Source organism: Nothoprocta perdicaria, unplaced genomic scaffold (assembly GCF_003342845.1).
Source record: "Nothoprocta perdicaria isolate Ctin4 unplaced genomic scaffold, notPer1 scaffold_38, whole genome shotgun sequence".
NCBI lineage: Eukaryota > Metazoa > Chordata > Aves > Tinamiformes > Tinamidae > Nothoprocta > Nothoprocta perdicaria.
This window is the reverse complement of record NW_020455621.1, coordinates 1-27,919: the sequence shown is the minus strand read 5'-3', so window position 1 is coordinate 27,919 and position 27,919 is coordinate 1. Positions and strand designations below refer to the sequence as shown.

At 37.3% G+C, this 27,919-nt stretch overlaps 2 protein-coding genes across 3 annotated transcripts in view; one reads left to right on the top strand and one right to left on the bottom strand.

Moving 5' to 3' along the window:
* The window catches only part of TARBP1 (TAR (HIV-1) RNA binding protein 1), a 41,651-nt gene extending 17,115 nt beyond the window's left edge, over nt 1–24,536 (top strand). Inside the window, exons 15-32 of the mRNA XM_026044701.1 lie at nt 2,803–2,900; nt 3,542–3,703; nt 5,314–5,507; nt 6,210–6,468; nt 6,554–6,742; nt 10,046–10,245; nt 10,386–10,457; nt 11,084–11,204; nt 12,713–12,823; nt 13,345–13,494; nt 15,755–15,841; nt 16,661–16,857; nt 18,032–18,113; nt 19,425–19,596; nt 19,870–20,061; nt 21,032–21,156; nt 22,394–22,530; nt 24,143–24,536. Coding sequence (XP_025900486.1) covers nt 2,803–2,900; nt 3,542–3,703; nt 5,314–5,507; nt 6,210–6,468; nt 6,554–6,742; nt 10,046–10,245; nt 10,386–10,457; nt 11,084–11,204; nt 12,713–12,823; nt 13,345–13,494; nt 15,755–15,841; nt 16,661–16,857; nt 18,032–18,113; nt 19,425–19,596; nt 19,870–20,061; nt 21,032–21,156; nt 22,394–22,530; nt 24,143–24,308 — 2,714 coding nt within the window. The 3' untranslated portion in view covers nt 24,309–24,536. The remainder of the gene's footprint in view (nt 1–2,802; nt 2,901–3,541; nt 3,704–5,313; nt 5,508–6,209; nt 6,469–6,553; nt 6,743–10,045; nt 10,246–10,385; nt 10,458–11,083; nt 11,205–12,712; nt 12,824–13,344; nt 13,495–15,754; nt 15,842–16,660; nt 16,858–18,031; nt 18,114–19,424; nt 19,597–19,869; nt 20,062–21,031; nt 21,157–22,393; nt 22,531–24,142) is intronic.
* A 270-nt stretch (nt 24,537–24,806) lies between these two features.
* LOC112951988 (cytochrome c oxidase assembly factor 6 homolog) lies at nt 24,807–26,378 on the bottom strand. 2 transcript variants are annotated; one of them, XM_026044761.1, is made up of 3 exons: nt 26,159–26,378; nt 25,441–25,567; nt 24,807–25,351 (listed from the first exon to the last, which is right to left on the bottom strand). In XM_026044761.1, the coding sequence occupies exons 1-2, from the start codon at nt 26,300–26,302 to the stop codon at nt 25,472–25,474; spliced, it is 240 nt and encodes a 79-aa protein (XP_025900546.1). In that variant the 5' UTR covers nt 26,303–26,378; the 3' UTR covers nt 24,807–25,351; nt 25,441–25,471. The 2 variants fall into 2 exon arrangements, with proteins under 2 accessions (XP_025900546.1, XP_025900545.1); XM_026044760.1 differs by having other exon boundaries at nt 24,807–25,567.
* Nucleotides 26,379–27,919: the final 1,541 nt, after the last annotated feature.

Here is a 27,919-nt window from a genome sequence, read left to right as displayed (position 1 = left end):
GACTTTGCCAATGTACAGATTCAGTAAATCATTTAGAGGCTTCAGAAAGTAGTACAAAAATCCTGCCTAACTTTCTTGCTTATTTAGATGCTGATAAAACCTGCCATCAGTATATAAAGCAGTTGTTTTGAACATACYCTCCTTTGAGTTGACTCCCAGATACTTTTTTTTCTCACGTAGGCTGTTTAGGCTTGCTCAGGTCCTTTCAGGATACTAGGCRTGATTCTAATGGCAGGCTTAGCTTGCTTGATTTAGTTTGATCTTGGCTAAAAGCAGAGGTGTCCTCCCATGCACAAAACTGTTCTTGTGATGTCCAAGAGTTTTGCAGCCTCAGCTTGCAGCACTTTCAGGAGTGTCCAAACAAAAGTTACAGTCCTCACTGTTTTTTTTAGTTGAAACTTGGTTAGTTTGTAACCAGATCAGGTTTATGAATTTTTCTTGAGAGCAAGTGAAAACAGCAACATCATTCTCACCATGGGTATGCTCAACTGGAAGAATAATAATCTTGGCCTTTGGCTTTTGCATCCCATATTATTTTTGAGTTTTTCCTCAGTCCAATAGTTTTAATACATAAATTGCAAAAGTCATTAAGGGATAGGAGCCAACCAATGACTGCGACTGCATCCCACTTCTGTTAAGATGTCCAAATGTAGCCTTGAAGCAAGTGCCTAAGCTCATTTGCAAAAGTGATTTGCTCAAACACAGGCACCCTTGAGTTCTAGCTGTTGGGCTGAAATTATGAGCATTTGTTATACAGGCTGTTTCAGGTACTATTGTGGTATGAGCTCTGAATGCAAAAGTAGATTAATTTCAAGTGAAACAAAATTGAAAGATGTGTGCCAACTGCTAGTGCATGTTCAGGCCACAGTACTGGACTAGAGCAAGCCTGAAGCAGAACTCCCAAAACTTACAGAGGTCATGTTAGGTTTTTAGTACTGAGTGTTTTATTCTGCACATCCTTTTCTTTAGTGTCATATGGCTTGCTGAGGTAGACCTAATCAATTTTGATGCCTAACTTACCGTTTTAAGATCTGCTACTGAAGTTCTTCAGGCTGAGGTAGTGCTGAGCAATACGATACGTTGGTCCTTTTGAATGCCCATGTAGGTACCCTGCTCAGCCCATCATCTGCAGAGTCTTTCAGGAGGCTTTCAGAATTGCACTCCTAATTATTATATCATTTCATGTAGAGAAAATTTAAGAAAAGTCATGCTTGTTTATTTTCTATGATATTTTCATGCTTTTCCATTCTGCACAGGAGAGCCAAGTAATAAATTTTATTTCCTGAGGTGTGAATTGACCATCTTGATGATAAAATAATACTGTCCAATACAAAAGTTTTTTTTTGCCACATTGATTAGAAAGAGAATGAGAAGCCCTATCTGTCAAATGGAAAACGATAAAGAGAGAGAGAGAAGAAAGTACTTTTTTTTTAGCTTGTAAAACARAAGTACTAACAACTGCTTAACGGTTTATGTAAGAATACTGTAATGGTGATATAAAGCAGCAATATTTTTCTAGAGATCCTGCTATCTGTACCCTTGTTAGTTGKCACTGTTTTAAGTGTTTTCTTTCTTAACATTTTTGACAGCATTAGACAGCTTATGAATTGGATTTTGTTCTGTCTTACATTTAGCGAAGGATTTCAGAGTTTTAATTGCAGAGTGCTATTTAGTGATTTKATACTCAAACCACTTTAGGTGAAATTATGAAATGTGATGGTCTGACATATATTAAATTAATCTCCTCAAATTAGACGTGCAGGAAATGTAGCACAATGCACCATTTTAACAGGGAGAACTGAAAGTAAGCACAGTATAGATTTGTAACTTCTGGAGTGTGTTCATTATTTCTTGCTTTTTAAGATGATCTCTATCCTAAAAGTAATCTTMTTTGTGTTAAATGTAACTCAAGATCAAATAAAAAAATTAAGCAGACGCATCTTGCAGGTAATTCTCCTAAATACTGTAACTGTGTAATAGTTTAATGTTCCTTACAAATAAAAATTAGATACTGTTATCTGTTCTTTGTTATGCCTGCCTTCTCCTAATGCCTGATGTTTTTAAAACAAGAAGGCTGCATAGAGGAATTTTAACACTGCTTTGGTATYGATATGCTACTACATTGGTTTTTGTTGCCAGCCAGGTGTCAGCTCCAAGTGACCTATTTCACACTTGCATACTTTTGTTTGCAAAGTCCTATGGGCATGCTTTACATCTTGTAGGCTAGCCTTTTCTTAGCAAAAATGTTACATTTTCCTGTATAACCTTGTGTTCTTTCTTTAATTTTTAAGACAAGAGGTTATTTTAGAGTGAAATTTTACAAGATTAGTCTTTATCCAAAGTTAAACTAGCCTTTTGTTAACCTTTAAACAGTAGGAAATAGTGTTTTTCAGCTCCATACATATTAGGAATGGACTGCTACATTTTTCTTGAATGCAATTAATTACTGAATATGGAAACATTGTCTTTTATTGAAGGATAAATCCATCACAAATGATTTTTATTTTTGTGGGAAGGGGTAAAAATAGGATGAAAATGTTAAAAATTGCAAAATTATACTTTGATTTTATTTTTTTAAATTTGATAAGGTAAAGAAGAGGAAAGGATGTAATATAGTTGGTTCTTACAGCCCTGTGTCTTATACTGCTAAAATGCAGAGGGCTGTTTTTTAGGATATTGTTTGGTATTTTAATGTCTTTTACTCCAAAATGTTGACATTAAATTAAGTCCACATGATGTAATATAGCTTCTTAACAAAGTGCATTTTCATATGTCTATACATTTATTTTTCTTTTCACRTAGATGGGGTATTAATCTTTATCTGGAAATCTTTAATGACACCTGTGGGGAGTATTCTTGAGTTTATCCTCCGGCGGCTTACTACAAATGAATTGAGTACTGTAAGTATTTGTTAAAATACTTTTTTTTTTTAATAATAATAATTTTATTTACCAGTGCTTTTAGAACTGTTCAGATCAAATAGGTACCTAGAAATCAAATTTTCTTAGAAACTTTTGCAAACTTTTTTTATGGGCACCATAAGAATGAAACAAAAAAGAAGTTTTTCCCTCAAAAGGGAGCAAAGCTAAATGGCTTCATACAGGTGTGGAATTAGGGTAGGAAGAGAAGTGAGACAAATACAAGAGAATTGYAGAGTAAAAATAAAAACTCATAAACCATACAAGATGCAGATGTGACTTAAAATCCAATTCAAGAGGAAGGCACACGAGATGCGTGTGTAGCTGTTGCAGTGCTGAGGTATTTTCTGCTAACTGGGTTAGCTTTTGGCAGTGATTCTGGTACTCAGACCAGTTTGTGTATTTTTTCCCTGGCATTCGTTTGAGTCCAGTAAAGGAAAAAAATTCACAGATTAAAAGCAGTAGAGATTTCTTTCAGAATTCCAGCTTATCTCTACTAAGGCCTACTGCAAAACCCTGGACTACAAGGCATCCTTAAACCTGAAAAGAAAAGTTTGGCTTTTCTTCAAGTGTTTTTTTTTTGTCTGTTTATTTATTTATTTATTTATTTTCTACACTTCTAGGTTGGGGATCTGGATCGTTGTGACTTATACTTAGCTTTATTTCCGGAGGTAGTGAATTTGTGCTTGCAGGTCAGCTGCGAAAAGGTACCATCTATCAAAAATTTCATTTTTGCCCTGACGAATGCCTCTATTCGTAATCTTCAGAAGACAAACTGTGAGGAGGTAATTTCATGTAATTTGCAACGGTAGTATGATGATTAACACCTTTTATACAGAGAGAGAGAGAGAGAGAGAGAGAGAGAGAGAGAGGCATATATGTATGAATGTTCAAAAAAAAAAACCATACACATTGCCTTAGTTATTTGGTAGTGTAATCTTAATTTGAAATACTTGCAGTGTATTTAAAACTTATATTTTTTAGTGCTTTTTTATATTGGCTTTTTTAAAAGTCTTTATAAACTGAAATAAAACTTGTGGTAATGGACTGCATACTCAAGGATCTTTACTTTAGGTGTGAATCAATCTTATCTAGGGAATTATAACTGAAGGAAAACATCATTTGCATGTCCTTATGAACTATAGAATTTCTAAWCTTGAGCATAGACGTAAAAAAAGAAGTTTACAAACCCCCACATTGCCTTGTTTTTTCATGTGGTTGTGTTCATTGTTCYATAGTTGTAGAGTATATCTGAAATCGATTTATGAAGTAGATTTGTATTTGTATATATATATTTGATATATGAAATAGATTTATTTATTTAAACTAACATTGGTTGTGCAGTATAATTTCTGGTATTTTGTGGGCTGAATTATTCACCAGGAACAGTAAATAAGGCATAAAAAAATGGAYTCTTGTAAGTACTTGATTTATTAGGTTTACTTTTCTAAGGAAACAAAGAGCAAAACTTTTTTTTCACTGATGATTATGTGAATTATGTTTTCAGTCTTAATGTTCACTGGGTGTCTCTTCTTTGAATTTGGTGGAGATTATACTGTCATGAGGATTTCTTCAGTTACAATACGCTGCATTTTCAGTTTAAGTTTATTTAAAAAAAGAAAAAAATATTGAGTAACTATGCTAGATAAAGATGAGAMAAAACTTGTGTGATCCAGAGAGCTGAAGTACTTTTCAGATATCCCAAATAATCCTGAGTTTTTAATATTACTAAGAAACTATATGCTGATACATTTGTTATTAATATTTATTTTCACACCCTTTGAATATGTGCTTATCACGCAAAATAACCATAGTGGATGTCCTGGTTTTCTAAGTTCTTGGAGCAATTAGCAGGTGGTGCTCTGTGTTAACTGTGCTCTTGCATTGGTTTTGACTACAGCGACCTGTGTGTGGTAGGGGGTGTGTGTGTCCACATATATATTTACACACACCATATATATATGCACACACACACACACACACACATACATATGCACACACACCATATATATATATATATATATATATATTTTTTTTTTTTCTCAAGTGCTATCCAGCAATATATAAATGTCTAGCTGGTAAGAAATAAATGTTCCATCATGGTCAAGGTAGGCTCCTGCACTTGATGAGTAGATGACTGTAATTTGTAAAATGGATGCTTATTATTTTTCGGCGTTTTCAACTTGTGGTTGATTGCATTGTCACAGCTAAGCAAAATTGCCTTATGCTTAAGATAAGAAAAAAAAAGGAGATATGATGATGCAGAGTTGCCACCTATGATGTGAGGTGATAAAAGTGGGAGGATTACTGACTGTGTCAGTGGGTCATTCACGTTATATTATTTGTAGAAATTGGTGTATATTTGAGTCTTCATCGTTGATTTGATTTTTATTAGGAGCCCAAGCTTAAAGAACAAATTAAAAAAGTAGCTAGCATGAGCTCACTGGCTGTTGTGTGTGAGGTTATGGATCAGAAGCCTGAAATGCACCTTGAATCTCTGCCTTCTATGGATGCCTTGAAGAAATTTGTTTCCTTTTCTCAGTTTAATGAAGTATTAAAGAAACCATCTTACACTGAAGAAAAAAATAGGTATGTTATTGTTATAGCTTGAGTAGTTCTTCAGAAACTAGTAAATCCTGTTAGTGTAGAACAGTGATGAAGATGCTGCTTTTCCTATTCTTTATTAATTTTTGCCAAGGTAAAAAAGAATAGTTCTGAACACAAAACATTAATTAAGTTGCATTTATGTCTTCAGATAAAGGTTTTGGAACATAAAAGCAGCCATAGCAGAATAGACTATAGAGTTTTTTAGCTCAGTTTGCTGCTGCCATGAAGCTATGTAGCTTCTAGTGCTCTGTAGCCTGTAATGGTTTTGAACTGAACCAAGACTTACCCAAGCTTAAATATCTGTACATGCTATGYCTGGGCAATTACAAAAGTCAGCTGAAGGGCAAATTATTGCAAAGCAAGGATTTGTTTGTATTGCAGATACCTGGGGAAGAACATAAGAGCAGGCAAGCATACAGTGGTGTTCCCACAAAATGCTAGCCATCTAGATATAGCTGAGACTACCCAGAGCTGTTTTTTTTCCTGTTTTTTATAAATCCTTGGTAATATTTTCCTCACTGAGTTCTCTGGGCTCTCCTTGAACCTGAGTAAATTTTATTGTCTTGAAGAAATGTAGTGTGTTTGTGGAGTTAAATGGTTCCCTAGTAGACTAGGTATTACATGATAACCCAAATAAAATGATATTCATATATTAAATATTTAAAAGTAATGCTGTTGTTACAGCTCATGTGAAGAAACAACATCTCAGGGATGGGGGAAAATAGTTGCACGTTATGTTCATGACCAGTGGATTTGCCTTCGTTTCATTTCAACTACCTTTCATACTGCTGAGCCCGTGTCGGAAGACAAACTTTTGGAAGTGCCGTTGTCCACAGTTGAAGGGTTAACAAAAATGCTACAGGCTGCATCAGAAGCCCTGACTATTCTTCCTTCAGACCAAGTCTTACCTGTGTTTGACTCCATGAAAGTCCTTGTTCCCAAGGTAAAACAACTGCAAGTTACTAAGTTTTGTTTTGTTTTGTTTTTTACTTCCACTCCTTAAATGCACTGCTTCTGTTCGCTTTCAGCTTCTGGAGTCAGCAGAGTCTCTGTGCATAGAAGCTTTTGATTTGGCTTGGAAGATTATATTCTCTTTGAGCAATACACAGCTAATATTTTGGCCTAATCTAAAAGCTTTCGTTCAGTTCATCTTTGATACCAAAGTTCTGGCTGTTGCTGCAAGTGCAAAGGGTCAAGTGTATTCCAAAATAAAAGAGGTAAGTTTGAGAATTCTTTTTTTTGTAAATGGGAATTAATTTTGTCATTTGGTTCTAGAAGTGCATTTTTACCTTATTGTCCTTTCMGGTGTTACATTAAATTGTTTATATTTGAATGCCAGTTTGAGAATAAACAGATCTTTGACCTTTAAGCAGAAATGCTATTCTGCATAAAGTAAAAAGAAACTTCTGAAACTTTTATGCTAATTCAGTCACCTTTTACTTAATCTTCTGGTTATGGTAATAGCATATTGTTGTATGTATAATGTGTCTCCAAAGTATCACTAGCTTTTCTGACTTGAGTGACTTCAGAGTAAAGGCTTACAGATGAAAAGCTTTAAATATTCTTGTAAAACAGGAAATGAAAAATATTCTTCCTTTCAGTTTTTAGACTGTTTGGTATCTTGTGACCCAAATAAAAACTGTGGGAAATAAGGGGGTTACTCTAATTAGTATTGTTTTATAAATATATTATGCAGCAATCCTGGATTTTTTTTTTCTAGGATGTACCACCTGAGCTGTCCCAGGTAGAAATCATTTGGAAATATTAGGCCATAGCCTTTTTCTAATAGTTTAATCTTTATAGAATACTTGGCTGACTTAGAGGCATTATTTATTTATCTTCTTGTGGGGGAAAGAAGGGGCAGGTGTAGGTGACATCATAGTTCACTACGTCAGGTAGAAACAGCTCCATATTATGGAAGACAAAAGATAAAATTTTTACTGTTTTCTGAGAGTTACATGTAATCTTGTACTACAGTTCCTGGCGTATACAGTGTAATTCTTTTTTGAGTCACTAAAACTGAATTCAGTAATCAGAAATTGGTGAAAGATCATGACTTTCTAGACAGGAGAGACAATTGCATAGCTTTTCTAAATAATTTTTCATAATTTTGTTTTTTTTTAGCTTTTTTCCTTTTATTTTTATTTTTTTTTACCCCTGAGTCTCAAGTATATTTTTGGACAAAACAGTCCACGATGACTGTAAAACTTCTGCCTGAGGAGTAATACATGATAAATTAGTTACCAGTTTATATGTATCCTTAGAAATATTCTCATGTGTTTTGCTTTGCACTTGGTTCAGAAATTATCCTAGAATATGTCGTGGTTTTGTGTTGAACTCACTTCGGTCCTCTTAGTGTACAGACTTGTACTGATAATTTAAAATAGCTGTAATGTGTCCATATTAGCCTTAATTATCTTAAAAGGTAATGCTCTTTTATTTTCTGTCTGATCTTTTTGGAAAACTTACTTCAGACAAATGCTACTGTCATCTCTTTTGGACAGCAGATAAAATTTGAGTGTTTAGAGGCATAATGTGGACCCAAAATGAAATAAGATTTGTATCCAAAGTCGAGAATCCTTTTAAATCCCAGAAATTTCCTACCTTTCTCTTTTAAATGAATGTCTGTAACTAGTAGTTAAATGCTCAGGATTGTGGTAACTGAAGATCTGTAGTTAGTTTTTTATTTGTCATTGATTTTAAAATTCATTTAAAGATTGAGAAATACTGTTTTAATTTTAGTTTTAGCATTTCAGAAATATATTCATGTAAGGTGTATTTTTCCGATGTTGAGAGTCTTGAGCCTCTATGACAGCTATCCCATTGTCTGCAGTGGGACATACCATGACAAACCAAGGCATCCAGGAGGTAATGAAGGTCTTCTATATTCAAGAAAGGGCATCTGGTCGAGCCACCTTCTGCCCCTCATAAGAAAATGAAGATAAAGTTCCTAAGCAGGTGTCTACTTCTGTATGTTATTATCCCACTCCTTGGCAGTCTCTTTTGCCATTGACCCCTTGGGTCAATGCTAAAGAGACAGAAAAAAATGGATCTGCCTGATACTGGTTCTGCCTGATACTGGTTGATTCAGAAATACAATTTTCAAAGCTTGTCTACCACGGTGCCCTCTGGCTTTATAATGATAGCTAAGCTAAAGGGCATAGGAGGGTTCTGGGGCCTTAAAAAGGGAATATTGCTGTGATAAACTACAGAAGGGCTTCCACAAAAGTGCCTGGAGCATTGTGTTTTGGGGCTTCAATCCTTCTGCCTTTCTCCTTTTTCCTGTGTATTAAAATGTTAATTGTACCAGTGTTAAGTATTTTTTGTATGTGTTGCATTTTTAGTATATAATGAAATAATATAAAATCACTCCTCTTTTTTTTTTTTTTTTTTGAATTGCATAGTAAATGTCGTGCTACTTCCTCTTGGATGAAACAGAATAGTTTAATTTGGACATTAATAGAAAAATTTGCACTATATATGTATGGATGTTCTTACTGCATTGTGCAGAAAATACTTCAGAGCACATTCCAGTATTTCAATTTAATTTCTTCGTTGGCATTTTAACCCTTATTAATTCAGAACAGCATTCTCTCTGTAAAGACTGAGTTGCAGTTAAACAAGTTTCACTTTATCAAAAAAAAATATCATTTGGAAGAGGGAAGAGTTTTATCCTGTATGAGCCTTTGCGTTTTGTGAAGAAAACATTCTCAGGAGTAGCTATAATAGTTGTTGCTTTTAACAAATTTATGAAAAACATACCTTAACTCTCTTCATTCTGCATCTTTTCCCACCCAAATCCTTGCAACCTGGAGAAAAATTCCCTGTAACTGAAGTTTATTCTAGATGGAGAGAGTGAGAAAGGAACTTTCTGAAGCCTCTTTTCCTGTTATGTTTTTTGCATTTTTTTTTTTTGGAGAAGTTCTAAATATCTAGATGAATAATTTTAAATATTATTTTAAATATGTTACTTCCCCCCCCACCATCAAAAAAGGGAAAAAAAAAAGGTAATTACAGATAGACAGTACTCAGACTCTTAGGCACTTGAACTACATTGGGCAGTTCACCCAGAGGATGAAGGTAGTTGTCATGAAGGAGGATTAGTGATAGAGCTAATTATGGAAGGAATTTTGTTTAATGTTAGAAATGTTGTTTTCTACCGAACTGGTAAGGACTGATAGGAGCCACCAGATCTGTGTACTCACTGAAGTAAGCCTGGATGCATTTGTTGCAAGTATCAGCAGGTTCATGTTAAAAACATGTCTTAGAGCTGTGCATGTAAAGATTTGTTCTGTCATCTCTTACCACAAACATGCACCAGGCTGGTAGTTTCCCATTCACCTGCCCATGTAATTGGGAAATTGTAGGTAGGTTCAAGATATTGTTAACCTGAGTGGAGTTTGGTTGAGAAAGGGAATCAGGTCTGCTATATTAGAATAACATTGCAGTAGGATTTTTTTTTATATAGTTCTAGCATTTTGGGAAAATAGATTTGGAGTCATTTTTATTCTTCTTTTCAGATAATCTTCAAGCTCATAGATATGTCTGCTACAAGGACTGGAGTCTTCAATGTAGTCATTAGTCATTGTTGTCAATCTTGGCTATTTCCCACTGTTGATGATAGAAGTGCTTTGACAAATGCTTTCCTGAATGCTGGAAATTACTGTGAACTTATCACAGAGGCTTGTGTCTTTGGAGCTGTGTTCAGGAAAGATCAAAGGTAAGAAAAAAATCATGAGATCTGAAAGTTTCATTATATTATTTTGTATTTTCTTAGTTACCTCAAAATTTGAAACTAAAAACTATTTCTGTATGTTATTCTGCTAATATATATTTATTTTTCTTCTTTCATCTGAGAAGACTTGTTCAGGATGTACACGCCTTCGTAGAAAATCTTGGAGAAAAATGTGCAGCCAATGTTGTTACAGAAAGGTAATCATTTTGAGGATACATCTTACATTTAATCTGAATAGTGCTTTCATTACTACTGAGGCTGGAATGAGAACGATGCAGTCTTTTTGCAGACAGTTTCTTAAATATTTGTAGAAGGCAAATATTCCACATTACATTTAGAAATCAAGTACAAGATGCAGAAAAACAGTAAGTTTTCAGGAAAATCCATCCTATTTATTAACCTGAATAGGACGGAAATAACAAATTTTAAATGTATGATTGTGGATGTGGACATACTGTACACTCTTACTACAGAGAACTTCATGACCATAAAACTRTTCAATCCTTTATGACAAATAGGAGGCTTACTATGTTTGCTCTGCATTGCAGTTACCTTGCCTACCTTTCCCCCCAAAATGTGCACAATTTTTATAATGTATTTCAGAATTCAGGCTTTCTCTTTTTGTGTGGGGTAATATTCAAACTGCCAAACCACAAAATGTATCAGTCTTAAGGATGGCCTTTTACCTCTTCAGTCAGTCTTTGCCAACATGAGAACATCATGCACATATTTAAGATAATATGTGTTGTTTTTTATATAATTTAGGATTTATCTTTATGTCTGAATAAATAATTTTAACTTTTTTTGTATTACTGTTTCACAGTACAAACAGAGATGATCACTATGTGCGAGTTTGTGCTATTAAATTTCTCTGCTTGTTGGATGGATCAAATAGTTTGCACAAGATGTTTATGGAAGACATTGCCATCAAACTACTTGATAAAGTAAACAAATTTTTTGGAAAATAAATTTAATGTTAATATAGCTATTGAAATACTAAATATTTGTTTTTGAAAGGTATTGTTGACAGTTGGTTRTATAGCCTTGTCGGTTATTTATATAGCCTGTCTAGATTTCCCCAGTAAAACACTACCTTAGTATGAGACAGGAGTTAATTTGGTAAAAAGTGAAGTGGTTAGAATTGTCTGTTTAAAATTTACTCTTCAGTGTTTAGTGGATATTCCGGTTTCCACTAATCATTATCCAAACAGGAGAAATGAATGCATTCAGGCTATTAGAAACATTGATTTTCACTTAACACTTGCAATGTACCTTTTCAATGGAGAAAGCTATTGAAGGTGATTTCTGCAGAGGGCCTTATAAATGAGATTAGTGAAATAAGGTTAGGTACTGATTTTCCTTTCTTTTAATAAAATTCTTTTAATAAATGCTACTTAAACATTGACATTAGTGTAAAACTAGCAGTAAATTTGTAYACCTGCATCCGAATTATCACCCATGCCCAGAAATCATCCTGGTAGGATAAAACCAGAATTCAAGGACTGAGCTGGACTTTATTCAGTCCTCCTGCTAGGTACCTATTGAAGAAAAATGGTTATTATTTATGTTGTAAGACTGATCAAGACATAMAATGAATTTCCAGTGGAAATCCTGTTTATGCAATGGAATTTAGAAATGGAAATTAGAATTTCCATTTTAATTTAGAAATGTAATTTAAAAATGGATTTCTAAAGAAGAAGATTAAACATGTAAAAATAAAATATATTCACATTTTACTATTAATAAGGAACTGTACCACAAATTTCTTTTTTTTTAAAAAAAAAAAACAAGGGTTTTGTTAGTCATATATTTTGGAGGCTTAAACAGGGGAGATCTAAAGTCAATGAAGAACATGAATTCTAAATCCTTTAAAAGCTTATTTGTGTCATCTGTTTTCTTTCATATAAGCATCTCTTTATTGCACAGTACCAGTTGCTCTCTCAAAGCTGCCATTATAAGCACATGTAATGCATTCCATTACCTGTGCTGAACTTGCTTTTTGTGTGTAGACATTGAAGTAGAAAGGTCTTCATTTGTGTACTCATCTCTTCAATTAGGATCTTTAGTGCTTGTTTTATATTAGTAATGGTAGTTTGTGTGTTTAATATTGCTTGACAAATTCATGCTGCAATTTATACGGTATTATTTAATTGTTCATGTAGAGCAGGTGCTGTGCTCTTGAGTCAATTCTTCAACTTTCTGCTGTGTTTTTACATTAAGTAAAAAATATTAAGTATAAATTTTACATAAAAACATACAGAATTGTCTATTTTGATAATGTTCAGCACTCCTGAACAACCTTCAAAATTTTATTCCAAATCCATGAATGAAATATCTTTTGCCTAACCAATACCAGCTATGCAGTAGATGCTACCTTGTCAGTAGAGTGTATTGTATTTTCAGTTCTTCAGGTTGTGAGGGCTGGGTGATAAACCTTTGAATTGCTTCCTAGGATGAGCAGGTATCCAGATCTCGAACACGTTATTATGCAAACTCCCTACAGCATAGAATCAAAAATCGGATATGGCAGACACTTGTAGTTCTTCTTCCAAAGCTTGACCAGGTATTGCACCTTTTTTATTTCTTTCCTCTGAATAATTACATCTGTTTTTTTACGTGTGTGTGACTCTAGGCTGCAAGAACTTTATACATTTCCATTGGTTCCTTGAATTGTGGATTATAGGATGCTAGCTTTTCTGTTGAGATTCTGTTGAGATTTTCTGTTCTGCTAAGATACTAGACTGACTATGTAATATAATATGTAATAATATCATAGAAAACTGTGTGTACCCTGTTTCTAACGTGTGCCCTAACTTCCCTATGCTGTAGTAAGAATTCTGTAACATTTTACGGTCTGATCCCAGCTGCCTTTASACCCTTTTTACATGCTGTGTAAATACATGCCCCAAAATACTACCTGCATTCATATAGGGTGCTAAATACAGAAATTAGGTGATTGTAAAATGTTTTGGCTCAATTATTTCTAGTATCACRTAAAGGATATGTTTTTATTTAGAATTTACTTTTATTCATTGAAATTACTGTAAAAATATGCTGAAAGATTATCTAATTTTGTTTTCTCAGACTTTTTTGTGTGAAAACCTTAGTAAGGTTTTTCAAGCTGGATTTGGTAACAATCAGGCATCTGTGAAATACTTCATAGAATGGATTATCATCTTGAGTCTACATAAATACCCCCACTTTCTTGCAAAGTTCTGGGATTGCTTTTGCTACGTAAGTAAGAACTTCGGCATTCACTTAAGGAGTAGTTTGAATGAAACGAGAAGACACAGTTTGTTGTCCCAGCATTGTTTTTCTTGTATTCAGTTTACTTTTGACACTCTAGGTTTTGAGTACTCAAAGACTGCAATGTTGCTTTTGCTTGGAAGTGGGTTTGGAACAAGCAATTTACGTGTTTTTGATTCTCCTACATGAAGACATGGAAATGTCTAGTTAAGACATTTCTGTTTCTAGTGTATCACTATGCACACACTAGAGCTGTGTGATAATGGAGACAACTCAGATCTAGAGTCTGGGGAGGTATTCAAAATCACTGAGGAGATCTGCGATGTCGTAGCATTTTTCATGTCTGGGATTCTTTTCTGAGTAATTGCCTGTAAGGCTTGAACTGTARGTATACGCAGTCTATATTCATGAGGTTGAATTTCTTGGTTAGCACTGTACTTTCAACCTGAGGAGGCTGTATGGGTGTGCTTGCATCTCCCTTAGCACARAGAAAGACTTGCAATAGTGCCTCTGCCTTACTGCCCATAATAGAAAATAGTAGATGCCTTCTTACTTATCTGGTAGCCTCGTTAATACTGTAGCTGCCTTTGAAAACCAAACAGTGGGACAAGAATAAACAAGAAAAATTCTTGTATTTATACATGCTTTTGCCCAAAACCAGAGTGGGTATTTAGAGCTGTCCTATGGGAAATCCTTCCTTGCTAGTGATGCGTGTTCTATTTTGTTCTCTGCACAAGGGAAAAATCCATCCCTTCTAGTAAAATTTATAATTTAAGTGCACATAAAGGGTTTTCAGTGTCTATCTGAATTGATGAGAAGTGCTATAAAGGATGTAGCTTCATAGTTTCAGGGTTCCTTCCAAGCATTTCTTACTTGAGGGCCATCTGTTGAGTTGCAGAGACCTCATGCTGGTAAGTCCAAGCTCCTTCAAGTGTAGTGCCCTAACACAGGGAGCAGAAAACCTGTGGATTCAGGGAAGAGGCATCCAGGTCAGCTTAAGAAGGTATCCTGGAAAGCTGACTCTGAAAAGGACTTTCAGGGACACACTGAAAACTCACCTGAACTTTAGCGTGCGGTATAATGCTCTGAGGCAAGGATTAATAAAATTAATAAAAYTAAAATTAAAATAATTAATAAAAACTACCTATAAATAGAAGCAAATTCTAAACAGGACTGTGGAAACTGTTTCCTTCAATACAGCATTGTTAAGACCGGACTATTCTCTAGTTTTTATAAGCGTATGAAAAAGTGAGAACATGAAAAATTTTTGGAGATCCTTTTCAAAGGATTGAAGAAAACCTTTGCTTAAGAGGTTGAGAACTTTGGCTTTGAAACGATTACAATGTACAAAAAAAATCTTTGCAGAAAAAAAGCTTAGTAAGCAGAGAAAGATGTATACAGATCAATCACTGAAAGATAAAGTCAGATTAATTTACATATAGTACAGATTTTTAACAGTGAAGATTAGTGGTTGATAGAACATGCTTTTGGAAGGTRTGCTTATGCCCAGCAACTTAATCTGAATTGTAATAACGCAGCGGGGTTTCATGTCCTTTGATATGTAATCTAACTTTTAATCTAAAAATTCATCTGGTTGAAATCCTGTGACAGTGTGATCCAGCTCTCTAATTTGAATTTGACAACTATTTAGGGAATATTTGACCAATATTCCCTCCATGTTCGTATCAGTGGATTTGATTTTGTTTTGGTTTTTTTTTTTTGGTGAGATAATATAATAGAATAAAAAAGTACTAGAACAGAAGTGTAGGGAAATAAGTTCCTGTCCAGGTTGAGTGCACCATAAGCACAGAATTTGTTAGTCTTTCTTTTACAGAATTATTGCAGGAAAGTTGAGTGAGTAAGATAATAAAATAGATTTTCCCACCTTGCTTGTTTGCTGGTGTGGGAGAAAGATGTCTTTGTTTCTTTGGTTGTGAGATGTTTTTCAGGRAGGTTAGGGACGGGAAGGGCAGGTAGAAGGAAAATGGGTAACTTTAAATTTAGTTTTATCTCTGTTACACTGTTGTATACCTCATTCTGATTATGTGTTAATAAAAAGCAAATAATGTGTTTGGGAAATGTGTGATCTTATACTAAAATATATTTTTTTTTCTGTGGAAACACTTATGATCTTACAAGTAAGTCTTGATACATAATGCAGGTATTGCATAACACATTCTAAAAGCATGTGGAGTACAAAAAACCAACTATATTTGTATCATCTTTGGTTTATTCTCTTTTACTTCAGGATGAGGAAAAGCTTAAAACAAGCATCTGCACATTTTTGTCAGTTTTATCACACTTTGATATCATTATTCAAAATAACTCCGAGAAGGTAAGTCTGACTAGAAATGTTTTTTTATTCAATTATGCTCTGCATGGATTTTGGAAATAAAAATCCTTTTTCCAGTCTAGTCTTACGGGCCTTTTTATTACTTATGTATTCTTACAAAAATACTCCGTCTCTTGCTATGGAAAGATGACTTTTCCTGCCACTTCTGTTTCCTATTTGACTCAGTGAAAATTATGTAAGTGGCAGATGTTTGGAATATATTAGATCTGGGTGTACATGTGTTTTTTCCTACAATAGCTATTCCAAAATATCTGAACATGTTGGTGCTTCCATCTTTTTTTTTCCTCCTGTTCACATTACTCATGAAATTGGACCCAGATAGTGTTCTTTGGAAACAGCTACTCCATGATACATTTCTTTATATATTTTTTTTATTCAGGAGGCCCTTCCCTCCTCTTTCTTTTTTTTTTTTAAACTACATTTCAAAATAGAGGATAAAATACACTCAGATACTATGTGTAACTAACTGCTATAGATCCATAGCAATCCAGACTTCTGTTAATTTTGGTGATTGCTTGCATAATTTGGAAGACCAGCTTCCTAAGTGGTAGAAAATCAGATGTAAATAAAATTTTCTCTGTATGCAGAACACCAAATTTCAAAGCAAATAAATATGTTTTCAAAACAGCACAAGTGGGGCTTGTAGCTTCATACACTTGTGAGCTAAATAGTGACTGAAGGAAATGAAGGGCATATTTGAAGCTTTATATGCCCATAAATACTGTCACAGCTTTGGACTTTCTGAAAGGCTGTTTTTTCTGTTTTTTGAGGAAAGTTTTTTTTTTTTTTTTTTTTTTGTAGAAGCCAGCTTTGAAGAAAGCCCTCGTGGTTGTTCTGCAGTGGTGTTTCAACCACAATTTCAGTGTTCGACTTTATGCATTAATTGCCCTTAGAAAAATCTGGGGTATGTGCAAAATGTTGCACGTGGAAGACTTTGAAGCTCTGACACCAGCTATTGAATCCAGCCTTCAACAAGTAGAAAATATGCATGGCACAGGGTTAGTAACATTCTTTTGACTTGCAGTTTAAGATTGTTTTTCTGAGCCATTTGCAGCAAGTTTAATCTTCCAAAATAGTACCTCATAATTTCTGTGGTTTTGTTTCATTTAAAAAGAAATAAGACTTGGAAGTTGGCGTCCTAATCATCAGAAAAAAAAAAAAAAAAACGAAAAAAAACATGTGCTGGGAGCCATCTTCTGTTCTGACCTTTGTTTAGCTTTTGTCACAAGAGAAAGTTCTTTATTACTTACTGCCTGTGAATACGAATGGGTTATGTTGTTGAATCTGTCAGGAGCACGACAAAGGTGAGCTTAGTCGCTTGRGAAGCAGAATTTCATTACTCTTCAAGCGCTGTCCTCAGAAACTGAGAACACAAATATTAATTTGTTCTGTGTCTAATTGTGTGTAGTTTGTTAGTGACATGTTTACAAAATACTCATGATAACATTATGTTAAAAATCACTTTATCTTTCAGAAAAGTTTCACTTTTTAGCTTTGTAAAGAAGAATAGCAGTGACTTCTAAGTTACGCATTGCTTAAAAAWTTTAGTATGATATCATAGTTAAAGGATGGGGGTAAAAAAAATGTCAGTTAAGTATGCTCTTTCTTTTTATCCAGTGCTTTTTGGGGAATGACAATAAAGTAAATACTTTTTGAGAATTTCTGACAAATTTTGTAAGCTAATATAAAACGGAGCTGCTACTGACAGAGTGGTCTTTCCTGGAAAATTACCAGGCAAAAAGAGAGGTAACCCTGGTCTAGTTCCCTGCTTAGTCACACAAGTTAGTTTGTCAGGGTATAGGATAGAAACCAGCCTCTGGGAAGGAAACTATTTTTTTGTTTGTTTTGTTTGATAGCTTCAATAGCTTCAAAAYGGTCACTTGAATCATGGACTGCAGAGGATGTGGTTTCTTGGAGGAACCAGTTGGGACCCTGTTTCTGTGAATTTTTTTTTYTYTTAGTAAGAGCATTTAAGATGTGTTGTGACACTGAAACAAAAATAAGACTTTCCCTGAATGGTGTGTTTTTAAAATGACCTCACTTATTAAAGTAGTCTTTTCTGCATTTCCCATTCAGTAAATAAAATCAGATAACTGTATTGTAATTTGACAATTACAAAAGTCCAATATGTTGAATTTTTGTTACATCCTACATTRATTTTTGGAATTACAGAAATGCTAGAAGGAACTGGCAGCGAATCCAAGATCACTTCTTCTTTGCAACATTTCATCCTGTTGAGGATTACAGTCTAGAGGCAAGTTCAAAAGATACTCATTCATGTATTTTCAGATATATTTGCAACTTTCTGTATGTGTTCCTGTGTGGGATGAACAATGATCAACAGGTATTAATTTAAACTCTGAAGAATGGCTTCAGAAAATGTCATGGATTTCAAACTAAGACTGGAGCTTAATTCTCAGGTTAMGGTCGTGTTAAAAAAAGAAAACAGGGTCACCTGAGAAAGATATATGGGATGAATAYGCCCATGTCTGTGGGACAGGCAGGTATGAGTTAATTTATTGATTTTATGTTTAGTAAGCTATTTGGTAAGCTATAGTTTAGTATGCTATTTCRAATAACCCAACCCATGAGTTTCTAAGTGATTTAATGTTGTTTAACTGAACTGTTGCTTAACGTGAACCAAGGACAGGTATGTAACTTATGTAATTAGTTATATTAGTTATGTAACTTMTACAATTTTCAGCTACACCTTTTGCTGTATCTTAAATAACTGAAAGTTAAGTAAGCACCAAGATAAAAATGTGCAAATAAAAATGAGATATAGAAATAGAAATGAGACTGAAAATAGAAGAGAAACTTCAATGTGAAAAGGAATGCACATGCTCTGGCATAGGCCATGCCTTTTCTCAGTTTAAAAAAACCATTTCTTTATTTGAAAACTTAGGTTTTGTCAACTATTTTAGTGAAGAATTGAACGTACTGGAGACAATTGGCAACATTTGGAAGTGAAAATCTTGAAAAGGAGAAAGGAAAAACAGAATTTGTATTTYATAAGAATTTAACTATATTTAGAGTGTATCTCAGAAGGATAACCACGAAATCTGGGTTTTAAACTTTTCATCTTACTCAGCCTTTCCCTTTGTGCATGGATCCTTCCCTGTTGATTGGTTGTGGTTAGTTGTGGTTTATGATTAGATATGGTTTATGAAGATGAATTTTGCTYTGATGATATTCTCTTGACATTAAGTCAAACAGCAGTGTTTGCTACAAGTTTATAAAGGCATGCCAAAACTCAAATGCATCATGCATGGTGCTTTTGGACAGAGCCACTATGCTGAAAAGTATACAAGTGATTATTCAGTACTGCAGATTTTGAGAAAACTTCTTAAAAATCTCTCACTAGAGAATAGTATTATTACAGTTTGGGATAATAATACTGAATGTGAAGTGGTGAATACTGAGATACACATGAGTAAATAGTATCTTCTAACAAGAAAACAGTATAAAAAAAACAGCATAACAGCTAAAAGATGTGCAGTAGTAAATTTTGTGTGTCATGCTTTCTTTTGTAATACTTTGCTAATAACGCTGTGTTACGTTTCAGACCATATTTTACACTCTTCCCCGCCTTTCAGAACTTCCCGAAGATGAATGGATCCCGCTGTGTAAATTTGACAGATTTACAGACATTCCTTTGCCACCAACATTTCAGTGGTACCATTCTCGAGCTGAACTTCTTGATCTAAAACCAAGTGACTGGTCTCAGCAAGACATGGGTAAAATATACCTAATAAATATTAAAATAGAGTTACTTGGTTTTGGTAGTTTCAGTACATTTCTGTACTAAATATGATATTTGCATGAACATGATCCTGTGATACTGGCTGAAGAGAAATATGGTATCAGTGTAGCTACAAGAGCAGAGTATGTGTCATAAAACATCAGAAGATGATTCTTTTTACAGTAATATCACTTGAATACTGATATTTGCCTAAGCAATAGATTGACTGCCMCTTGTGCATCCAGATGACTAGTACTTATTTTCATAGGTTCCAATGTGGTTGACACAAACAGCCAGACAGAATGGACAGATGTTCAGAAGAAGATCATACCCTGGAAAAATAGTACTCCTAATTTAGACCTGGAGCTGGTATTTCAAGATCGTGCCACTAAACTTGGTAAATCAAACAGCAGCCTGATTGTAGTGGCTTCGCTTATTGATAAACCTACCAATTTAGGAGGTAAGGTTGAATGGATGTTTTTTAACTTCTCTTTGTTGAGAAATAGGTTATTATTTTACAGGAARTTCTTCCAAAGAAATTTTACTTTTTTAATTTATAATTTTAATTTTTTTGAAGTTCTTCAAAAGAAATTTCAAAAGAAATTTAAAAGAGAAAGAGGAAAAGATTGTTTATACTTATTAAAATAAAAAAATACACATAGTATGAGTTAAACAGAAATTTGCTGTAAATGAAGCTCAGTTTCTGCCTATGGATTCTTTGTGACAGGTGAATTTCTTTCAATTGTGTGGATGGTTAAGGGCAAATAATTTGCTCTTGCCAATTTTTTTTACTGTAACAATCAAAAACAGTCTTCTAAACACGCTACTGTTTCTCATGACTGTTAAAATGACAAACAAGTGCCCGTTTCTGGTTTAAAGCACTGCTGCACGGTACTGTGCAAGCTGTGACAGGCAGAACAGATCCTGCAGACACTCCACGGCCGAGTGCCTTGCTGCTGCCGGCACTGCACTGACTGCAGTGAAGCTGCCGAGCAGGAGGCAGCCCCGGGGCTGGTGCTGTCTGCGCCGCAGTGCTGCGCTGCAGCGCTCTCTGCAGCCTCGCAGSTACCTGCTGCTGCATTCACATCTTGCAAGCTGCTCTGGGAGTGTCCGCCCAAGCTCGTGTGCTAACCCGTTACTTGGTTCTGTCAATTTATAATAATGTTCCACAGGCATATGAATCAAGCAGTGCTTTTAAATTTTTTTATCTTTCTGATATGCTACAAAAAAAAAAAGTTTTATTTTCTTGTTATGTAAAAGAATTGACTTGGAAGAGAGATAAAAGCACCTGAATTTGCTGATTAAAATCAGGTGGCTAACATAATAGACTTTTGTTCTCTCAGATTTTTGTCCTTTCCCACTTGCTGAGATACTCTAGCTTGATGTTTTTATTTTCTATACGACAGTCACTTTATTTCTTCCTTTGATAGGTTTATGTCGCACAAGTGAAATATTTGGGGCATCTGCGCTGGTTGTCGGCAGCCTTCATTATCTACAGGACAAGCAGTTTCAGCACCTTAGTGTTTCTGCAGAGCAGTGGCTCCCCATTATTGAGGTAAGTGCAAGCAGGCTTTAGCAGCTTGAGAGTGTACTCCTCCTCTTCAGTTAATCAGATGTGTGGTTTGCAGTCTCCTTCTTTTCCCCTTATAAAAATGAGCCCTTAATTTCATGGATGCTCCCACTGTTATCTTTGTTAATTATTCCCAGATACCCAGCATTTGTTGTTGGGTCAACTTGGTAATAAAGAGTTTAAAAATTACTTTTATTTTCATGCTGTTGTAATTAACTGGCGTATGTGAATTGCAGTTGTTACAGCTAGCTGTTTTATAGTGGTGCATTGGAATTTAATGTTCGCTTACAAAACTTGGACAATGCTTCAACTGTTTATCTTGGTTTGCTGCTTTTTGCTAACTTAGTAAGGATAAACACTTGAGTTTGCCTGAAACTAATTTGTACTAATCTTTTATATATTATCTTAATCTAGTATCTTATCTTACCAAAACAATGGTCTCAGCCTATATCTTTAGCTTTCTGTAGAATGGTGATTATATTTTATAACCTGTTTTTTAAGGCTGACTTTGGCAAGTCATCTGAAAATTTCAGTGCAAAATGTTCATTTTTTTAAACAGCACTAATTTTCAGCATATTAGGATTTGTTTTCAGAACAGTATAGCTATACTGTATCTTGCCTGTAGCATAGAATGCCAGYAGACACATATATGTCCTTATACCTAGAAGTCTGCATAACCGATCTCTACTGAGAACTGTACTGATGACAGAATTTCTGCTGCATGACCAAACTGGCATCTAATATAAATAGGCAATTTAGAGATTAGGACAAAGGAAATACTTCAAAATTCTTCTCTTAAAGTTGTGATGTTACAGTTGTAGAAGAGGCTTGTAAGGTAAGTCATCAGTTTTGGCTAATCATTATATTGTTTCAGGAAAGGGTATCAATTTAAATAAGAATTTGTCATCCTGTCCTTGTGCAAGAGTAATTCTTTTATATTCAGATATRCTGGTTAAGGTTTGTAGCTGTCAGAATTAACTAAGTGTCTTAGTTCATTTTATTTGTGGAATAATTTTTTCTGGCATTATCTACCTATAGAWATCTTTTGTGCTGCTGCTGAATAAAGTTAAAATGGTGGCCATGTGTATGGGCACAGTATTTGAGGATAAAAAGTGATCATCTAAAAGAGTCTATGTAACATCAATTTTTACAATAAGTTTAGAAGATTACAAATATCAGTATTTTAACTATTTATGTATTTTTCTTTCCACTTGATGCCCAGGTGAAACCAGCTCAGCTTGTTGATTATTTACAGCAGAAAAAGACAGAAGGCTACACTATCATAGGTGTGGAGCAGACAGCAAAAAGTTTTGATCTTACAGAATATTGCTTCCCAGAGAAGTCTCTGTTATTGCTGGGGTAAGATCTCCTTTTCTTTTTTTTTTTCTCTCTTTTGCATTTTTTAGGTAGGTCTACCTCTCAGTTCATCCAGCAGCACCTTCTACTAGTCAGCAGTTTAGTTCTATGAAAACCATGTGGCSCTGGCAGAGGCAGAACTGGGAAGGACTGGGGTGTCAGGAAAGCGCTGGGCTTTCTGTAGTAAGGCATGGGAGGTGTTGGTGTCTGGGTGGTATTTTCCTCTCTTCCTGATGACTGTCTGTACACATGAACTCCTTCCTTGTGAGTGGAGATAGCAGCACCGTGGATTCTGGTTCTCCAGCTGTGGCAAAGGTATCATCTACCCATGTGAACAGTATGGGGACCTGTGTGTGCTGCCGAGAGGCTGCCTCTGTGCCTTGCTCTTCCCTCTGTGGATGGGGAAGGAGGAGGAGGAGGAGCACAGGTGCTGGGAGAAGCCTTACAAATACAGGAGGAAGGCACTGAAAAAAACAGCAAGTTTGGCAAGTGCCTTCAAGCCTGAAAGCAGTTGTGAATTGCTGAGGTAGTAAGTGAGATCAGGAAGAAGGACTTATCTTTTCAGGACAAAGTGGGCAGAAGTTCCTCTGTTTTTCTACTTGTCTCCAAAAATTAATTTTCCCCACTTCAATAATAATTTTGTGTTCTTCTAACTGATTTCAGTTACTAGAAATCTTTTGTGTCTTCTGATGTACTCCCCTCTTCAGAGTGAGCACCTTTGCAGTTGATGCTTTGGCCAGTCTGGGATCCCGTGGTACCAAGACCACATCACAGGCCGAGCGAACTCCTGTGGCAACAGCCTCATGCCCTGGGTCATTTCACTTACAGTCACTTACTTTGCTCTATGGATAGTTTCCATACATTGTAGAAGTGTGAATGTTGTGAAAAAACAGTGCTGAAATAATTACTTGATTTCTGCACCTCCAGCTTGGAACTGCCTAATTAATCTCGAGTGCAAGCAGCACCTAGCTGATGCGCATTTCCTGGACAGAGAAATAAAATCCTAGAGGCAAGGGCAGCAAGAGCAGCAAGGGATCTCCAGGCTTCCGAGTGAAGGACATTGTGCGCCTGCCCCAGGACACCCAAGCTACAGAATTACACCTTTGTTTTAGAAAGTGCAGTTAATACTGTATAGCAGTATTTTGCATACAATAGTTGCTAGTAATATAATTCAGCAGTTTGTTTTCCGTGACCTTATTTTTGGTAGTTGGAAACTCCCTAGAGGTTCTTCTTACCCTAAGTTTTCTTACTTTCTTCTTACCCTAAGTTTCTTACTTTCTTACCCTAAGTTTCAAATTTCAGATAAAGCCGCTTTTCCTTGAATTATGGTTTGGCTTTGGCTTTYGAGATGAAAAGCTGGATCATGTACAAAGCTTTTTTAGGCTCCCCATGCGCTATTTTTTTTTTTTTGCCTGTTGCAGTAATGTATAACTTGTTACAAGGAGGGATAGCATTTACAATGCTGCTTAAAAAAAAAATCCTATCAGTTATAGGGAGTGCAGATAGGTCTGTATTTTCTGAATGGTTCCTGGTTGCTGTTGTGCCTTCTGCATCTTTCTTTTTTCTGGAGCACCTTTCTTTTCACAGGCTTAAGTTATTGTTTCTCCTTTATTAGTAACGAACATGAAGGAATCCCAGCAAACCTGATTCACCACCTGGATGTCTGTGTGGAAATTCCTCAGCAGGGCATTATCCGGTCACTGAATGTCCATGTAAGTGGAGCTCTGCTCATCTGGGAGTACACAAGGCAACAAGTGATCAAGCAAAGACAACAGAAATGACTGCCGAGCTTTGTGCCTTATAGTACAGCCGGAAGAGGGGTGGGAAGGACAGGTGTTCTTATGGTGCTAAACCATGGAATTTTGGATAGGAAACGACTCAGGGTGAACGAGGATACTGAACTTGTGCATGTTGTACTCTCTGTAGTTCAGATTTTTTTTCAATGCCTTAATACTTTACCTCATTAAATGTAACTGTTGCATCAGTAATAAATACTATTTATATTGCATGTGGTGTGTGATTTTCTGTTATTAGAAAATCAGCAAAGTCCCATGAACRACTCAACCACGAACACAGTATTTTAACAGTGCTTGCTTAGGTTGAGACAACCAYGCTTGAAACTGGGGTCTTGAGATAACTGCAATCAAGACAGTTGGAGTCACAGCAAAGTCCTTAATACCAACAGCATCTAGCTGTAGTAATTATATAGAATTTTGCAAATTAACCTGTTGTAAGAGTTACCTTCTTCAAGTGCCCTTCACACTGAAATTTATTAATCCTGCTGTAAACGTCATTCTATTTTTAGTGGAGTTCCTACACCAAGATCAATTAAAAATACTATATAATGTAATAGACCATCATGTGAAAATAAGAAATAAGTGCCCTAGTACAGATGGTTATTCAAAATTGACCTGTATGATTAATACAAAGTTATAGATAAGTATTCAAAACATATAACTTAAGACTGCTGTACACACAGGATATATTAGATCTTATTATCTCTGCCCTTTCATGGCAAAGTTAAGATCTTCAAAGATTTGGTAAACAATGGTAACAGGTAATGCCACCCTTTCTCACAAGGGCTTGAGGGGCATTTATTTTAAGGAAAGGTAGCTCACTTACTGAAAACCACATTTATTACTCTTTTGAATAAGTTCATTACACTGTAATCATCCATGAATTCCCATAAACAGTTTTTGACTGTGATTCTGCATTCAAACACATGGGTTGATGAAGAGCCTTAAACTGCATTTTTTTTTTTACTCATTCTTCATGTGGAATGAAGCCATCCATGACCATGTTCTTCAAGCAGATCCAGGAGACCCTGCAGCAACAGCAGCAGCCTGCATTTTTACAGATATCACCTTTTTTAGCTCAGGCAGCTTCTGTCACTTCTCTTTTCCTTACACTTACTCTCTGTGGATATACTTTGAAAGCTGAGGAGCTATGACTTTCCAGTTGTTTCTGGTGGAAAATATCCCTCCTTCTCAAGTTTGTTTTTGTACTTTAAATAGTCTCTTCTTTTGTCAAAATATTTAACCTGTTTCAAAAGAGAAATAACTTGTGTTGTTTAAGAGAAACTGGCAGAAGAAGGGAGCTTCATGCATCGTAGTAAGACAAATWAACAGGGATCTTTCATCACTGTGTTTAAATAAGATTCCATCTTTTTATAACAGCAATCGTCAGCCTCTAACCCCTAGAAATATGTACATATTACATACATAAAGCACTCTAACATAATAAAATAGCAATGGATGTTTAAAAAACAGTAAGCATGGACTCTGAAAACTAAAGTACAGGATATGGAACAGTTGCAGGTAAGCAGAAGGTACASGGTGAAATTCTGCATGAAAAATGGTATTTGGATGCACTGTAGCATGCCACATGGGCGCCTTAGGCTGCCAAGCTACTGTAAGCCCTGGATGTCACCTCACTTCCATAGCCACTAACTTTTCTTCTTCAGTGGCAGTAGTTCCCAAGCCTCTTTCAGACCTTTTTCCTAACTACTTTAGACGATAAGGACGGTAAATACACATGGCACCCTCTTTCTTTCCCTGGGGAAGGCTCTTTCCCTGCAGTCCAAGCTTTGGCCTGGGCACAACAAGGGCAGAAAGGCGCTGCCGCTACTCACCCACTGCTGCGGACACCGCGACTCAAAGGACAGCCTCAGGTGGCGGCACTTGGCCGCGTCCTCGCTGTTCCTGTCCAAGCACTCCCAGAGCTCGTCCCGCGCTCCCCAGCACGCCTTCCTCTCCTCCATGTTCGGCGCCGACATCCTTGCTGCGCGTTAAAAAGGCAAGGACAGGGCGCCAGGCGCAGGTGGGCGGCCGGCCCCGCGCTCCGACGGCCGCAACGGCTCCAACGGCCCCTCCGCCGAAGGTCACAACCCCGGAAGCGCTGCGGCGCCGCACGGAGCTCTGCCTAGTGCGCACGCGCCGCCTCCGTGAGGGGMGGGGGGAGCGACCCTGCCGCTGATTGGTCGAGATGCCGTGTGCCCCGCCCCTGGGCGTGGCCACGGCGCGGGGCCGGCCCCCGCCCCGTCAGCCGGTCACGGCGGGTGGCGCCGGGAGCGGAGCTGGGACCGGGATCGGGAGCGGGCCGAGCGCCTGAGAAGGCGCCCCCGGCGCCGCGAGGGGCAGGCGGCCTCGGCGCCCCCTGGGCTGCGGGCCGAGCCTCTGCCCTTCAAAGGGGCGTGCTGGGAAACGCGGCCTTTGGCTGCGCCCGCCCGCCCAACGCGAAACGGGAAGCGCGCGGCACGGCGCCCACCGGCGGCTCGGAACGGGAAAACGCGCCAACCGAACCCTCGCCTTTGCCTTGAGCTCTGCCAGCAGGCAGCGTGCTGGGAAACTCCAGAGTAACCTTCTGAAAGCTCCAGCGAGGATGTGGAGTCTCCTTCTCTGGAGACCTTCTCAACCCGCCTGGATGCCGCCCCGTGCCCTGGCTGTCCCTGCTGGAGCAGGGGGGTTGCACTAAGGGATCAATGAAGGTCCCTTCCAACCTCAACCGTTCTGTGCTCCTGTGATAACTCCAGATTAACTCTTCTAAACCTGGGAGCCCCGCAGTCCGGTTGCAGCGGGGTCTGCGCCTTTACCTCGTGCTTCCCGCTGCCGCGTTGCGGTTCGTGCCTGGCTTCGGGAGAGCACGTCGTGAGCAGCAGCAGCAGCAGCAGCAGCAGCAGCAGCAGCAGCCCCGGGTGCGCCGGGCCCCGGCGCAGGGAGGTACTGGGCAGCGTCCCGCTGGCAGCCTGCACAGCGGCAGCGTGTTCCCGCGGCTGGGAGCTCACTGTCGTTGCTCTGTAGCTCCGCCACTTCTAACCCCCTCTGTATCATAAAATCACAGAGTGGTTGAGGTTGGAAGGGACCTCTAGAGATCATCTAGTCCAACCTCCCTGCTCCAGCAGRGACACCCAGAGCACGGGGCACAGGGCGGCATCCAGGCGGGTTTGGAAGATCCCCAGAGAAGGAGACTCCACAGCCTCTCTGGGCAGCCTGTGCCAGGGCTCTGTCACCCTCACTATCAGGAAATATTTCCTCAGTTCCTGTGGAAGTTCTGGTGCTTCAGTTTGTGACTGTTCCCTCTAGTTCTATCAGTGGCCACCACTAAAAAGAGGCCTAACCGTGACTTTGACAGCGAGGGAAGAGTCTCCAGTCAGGCCTTCCYGCCCAGCTGCAGCATGCCCTGTGGCACCTTGCATTTGTGATTTAGCCGAGTGCTGCCRCCCTATACTGAAAACACAGGACAGGGCTAGGTATACACACAGCCAAAAAGAGAGCTATGGCAATGTAGGGCTCAGTCCCCATACCCTAGCTGTGATTGCCGTTCCTGGTCTCTCTCATACGTCCATTGCCACCACGCTGGACACGCCCAGTAGCCGGGCGGGAATGTGTGTGTC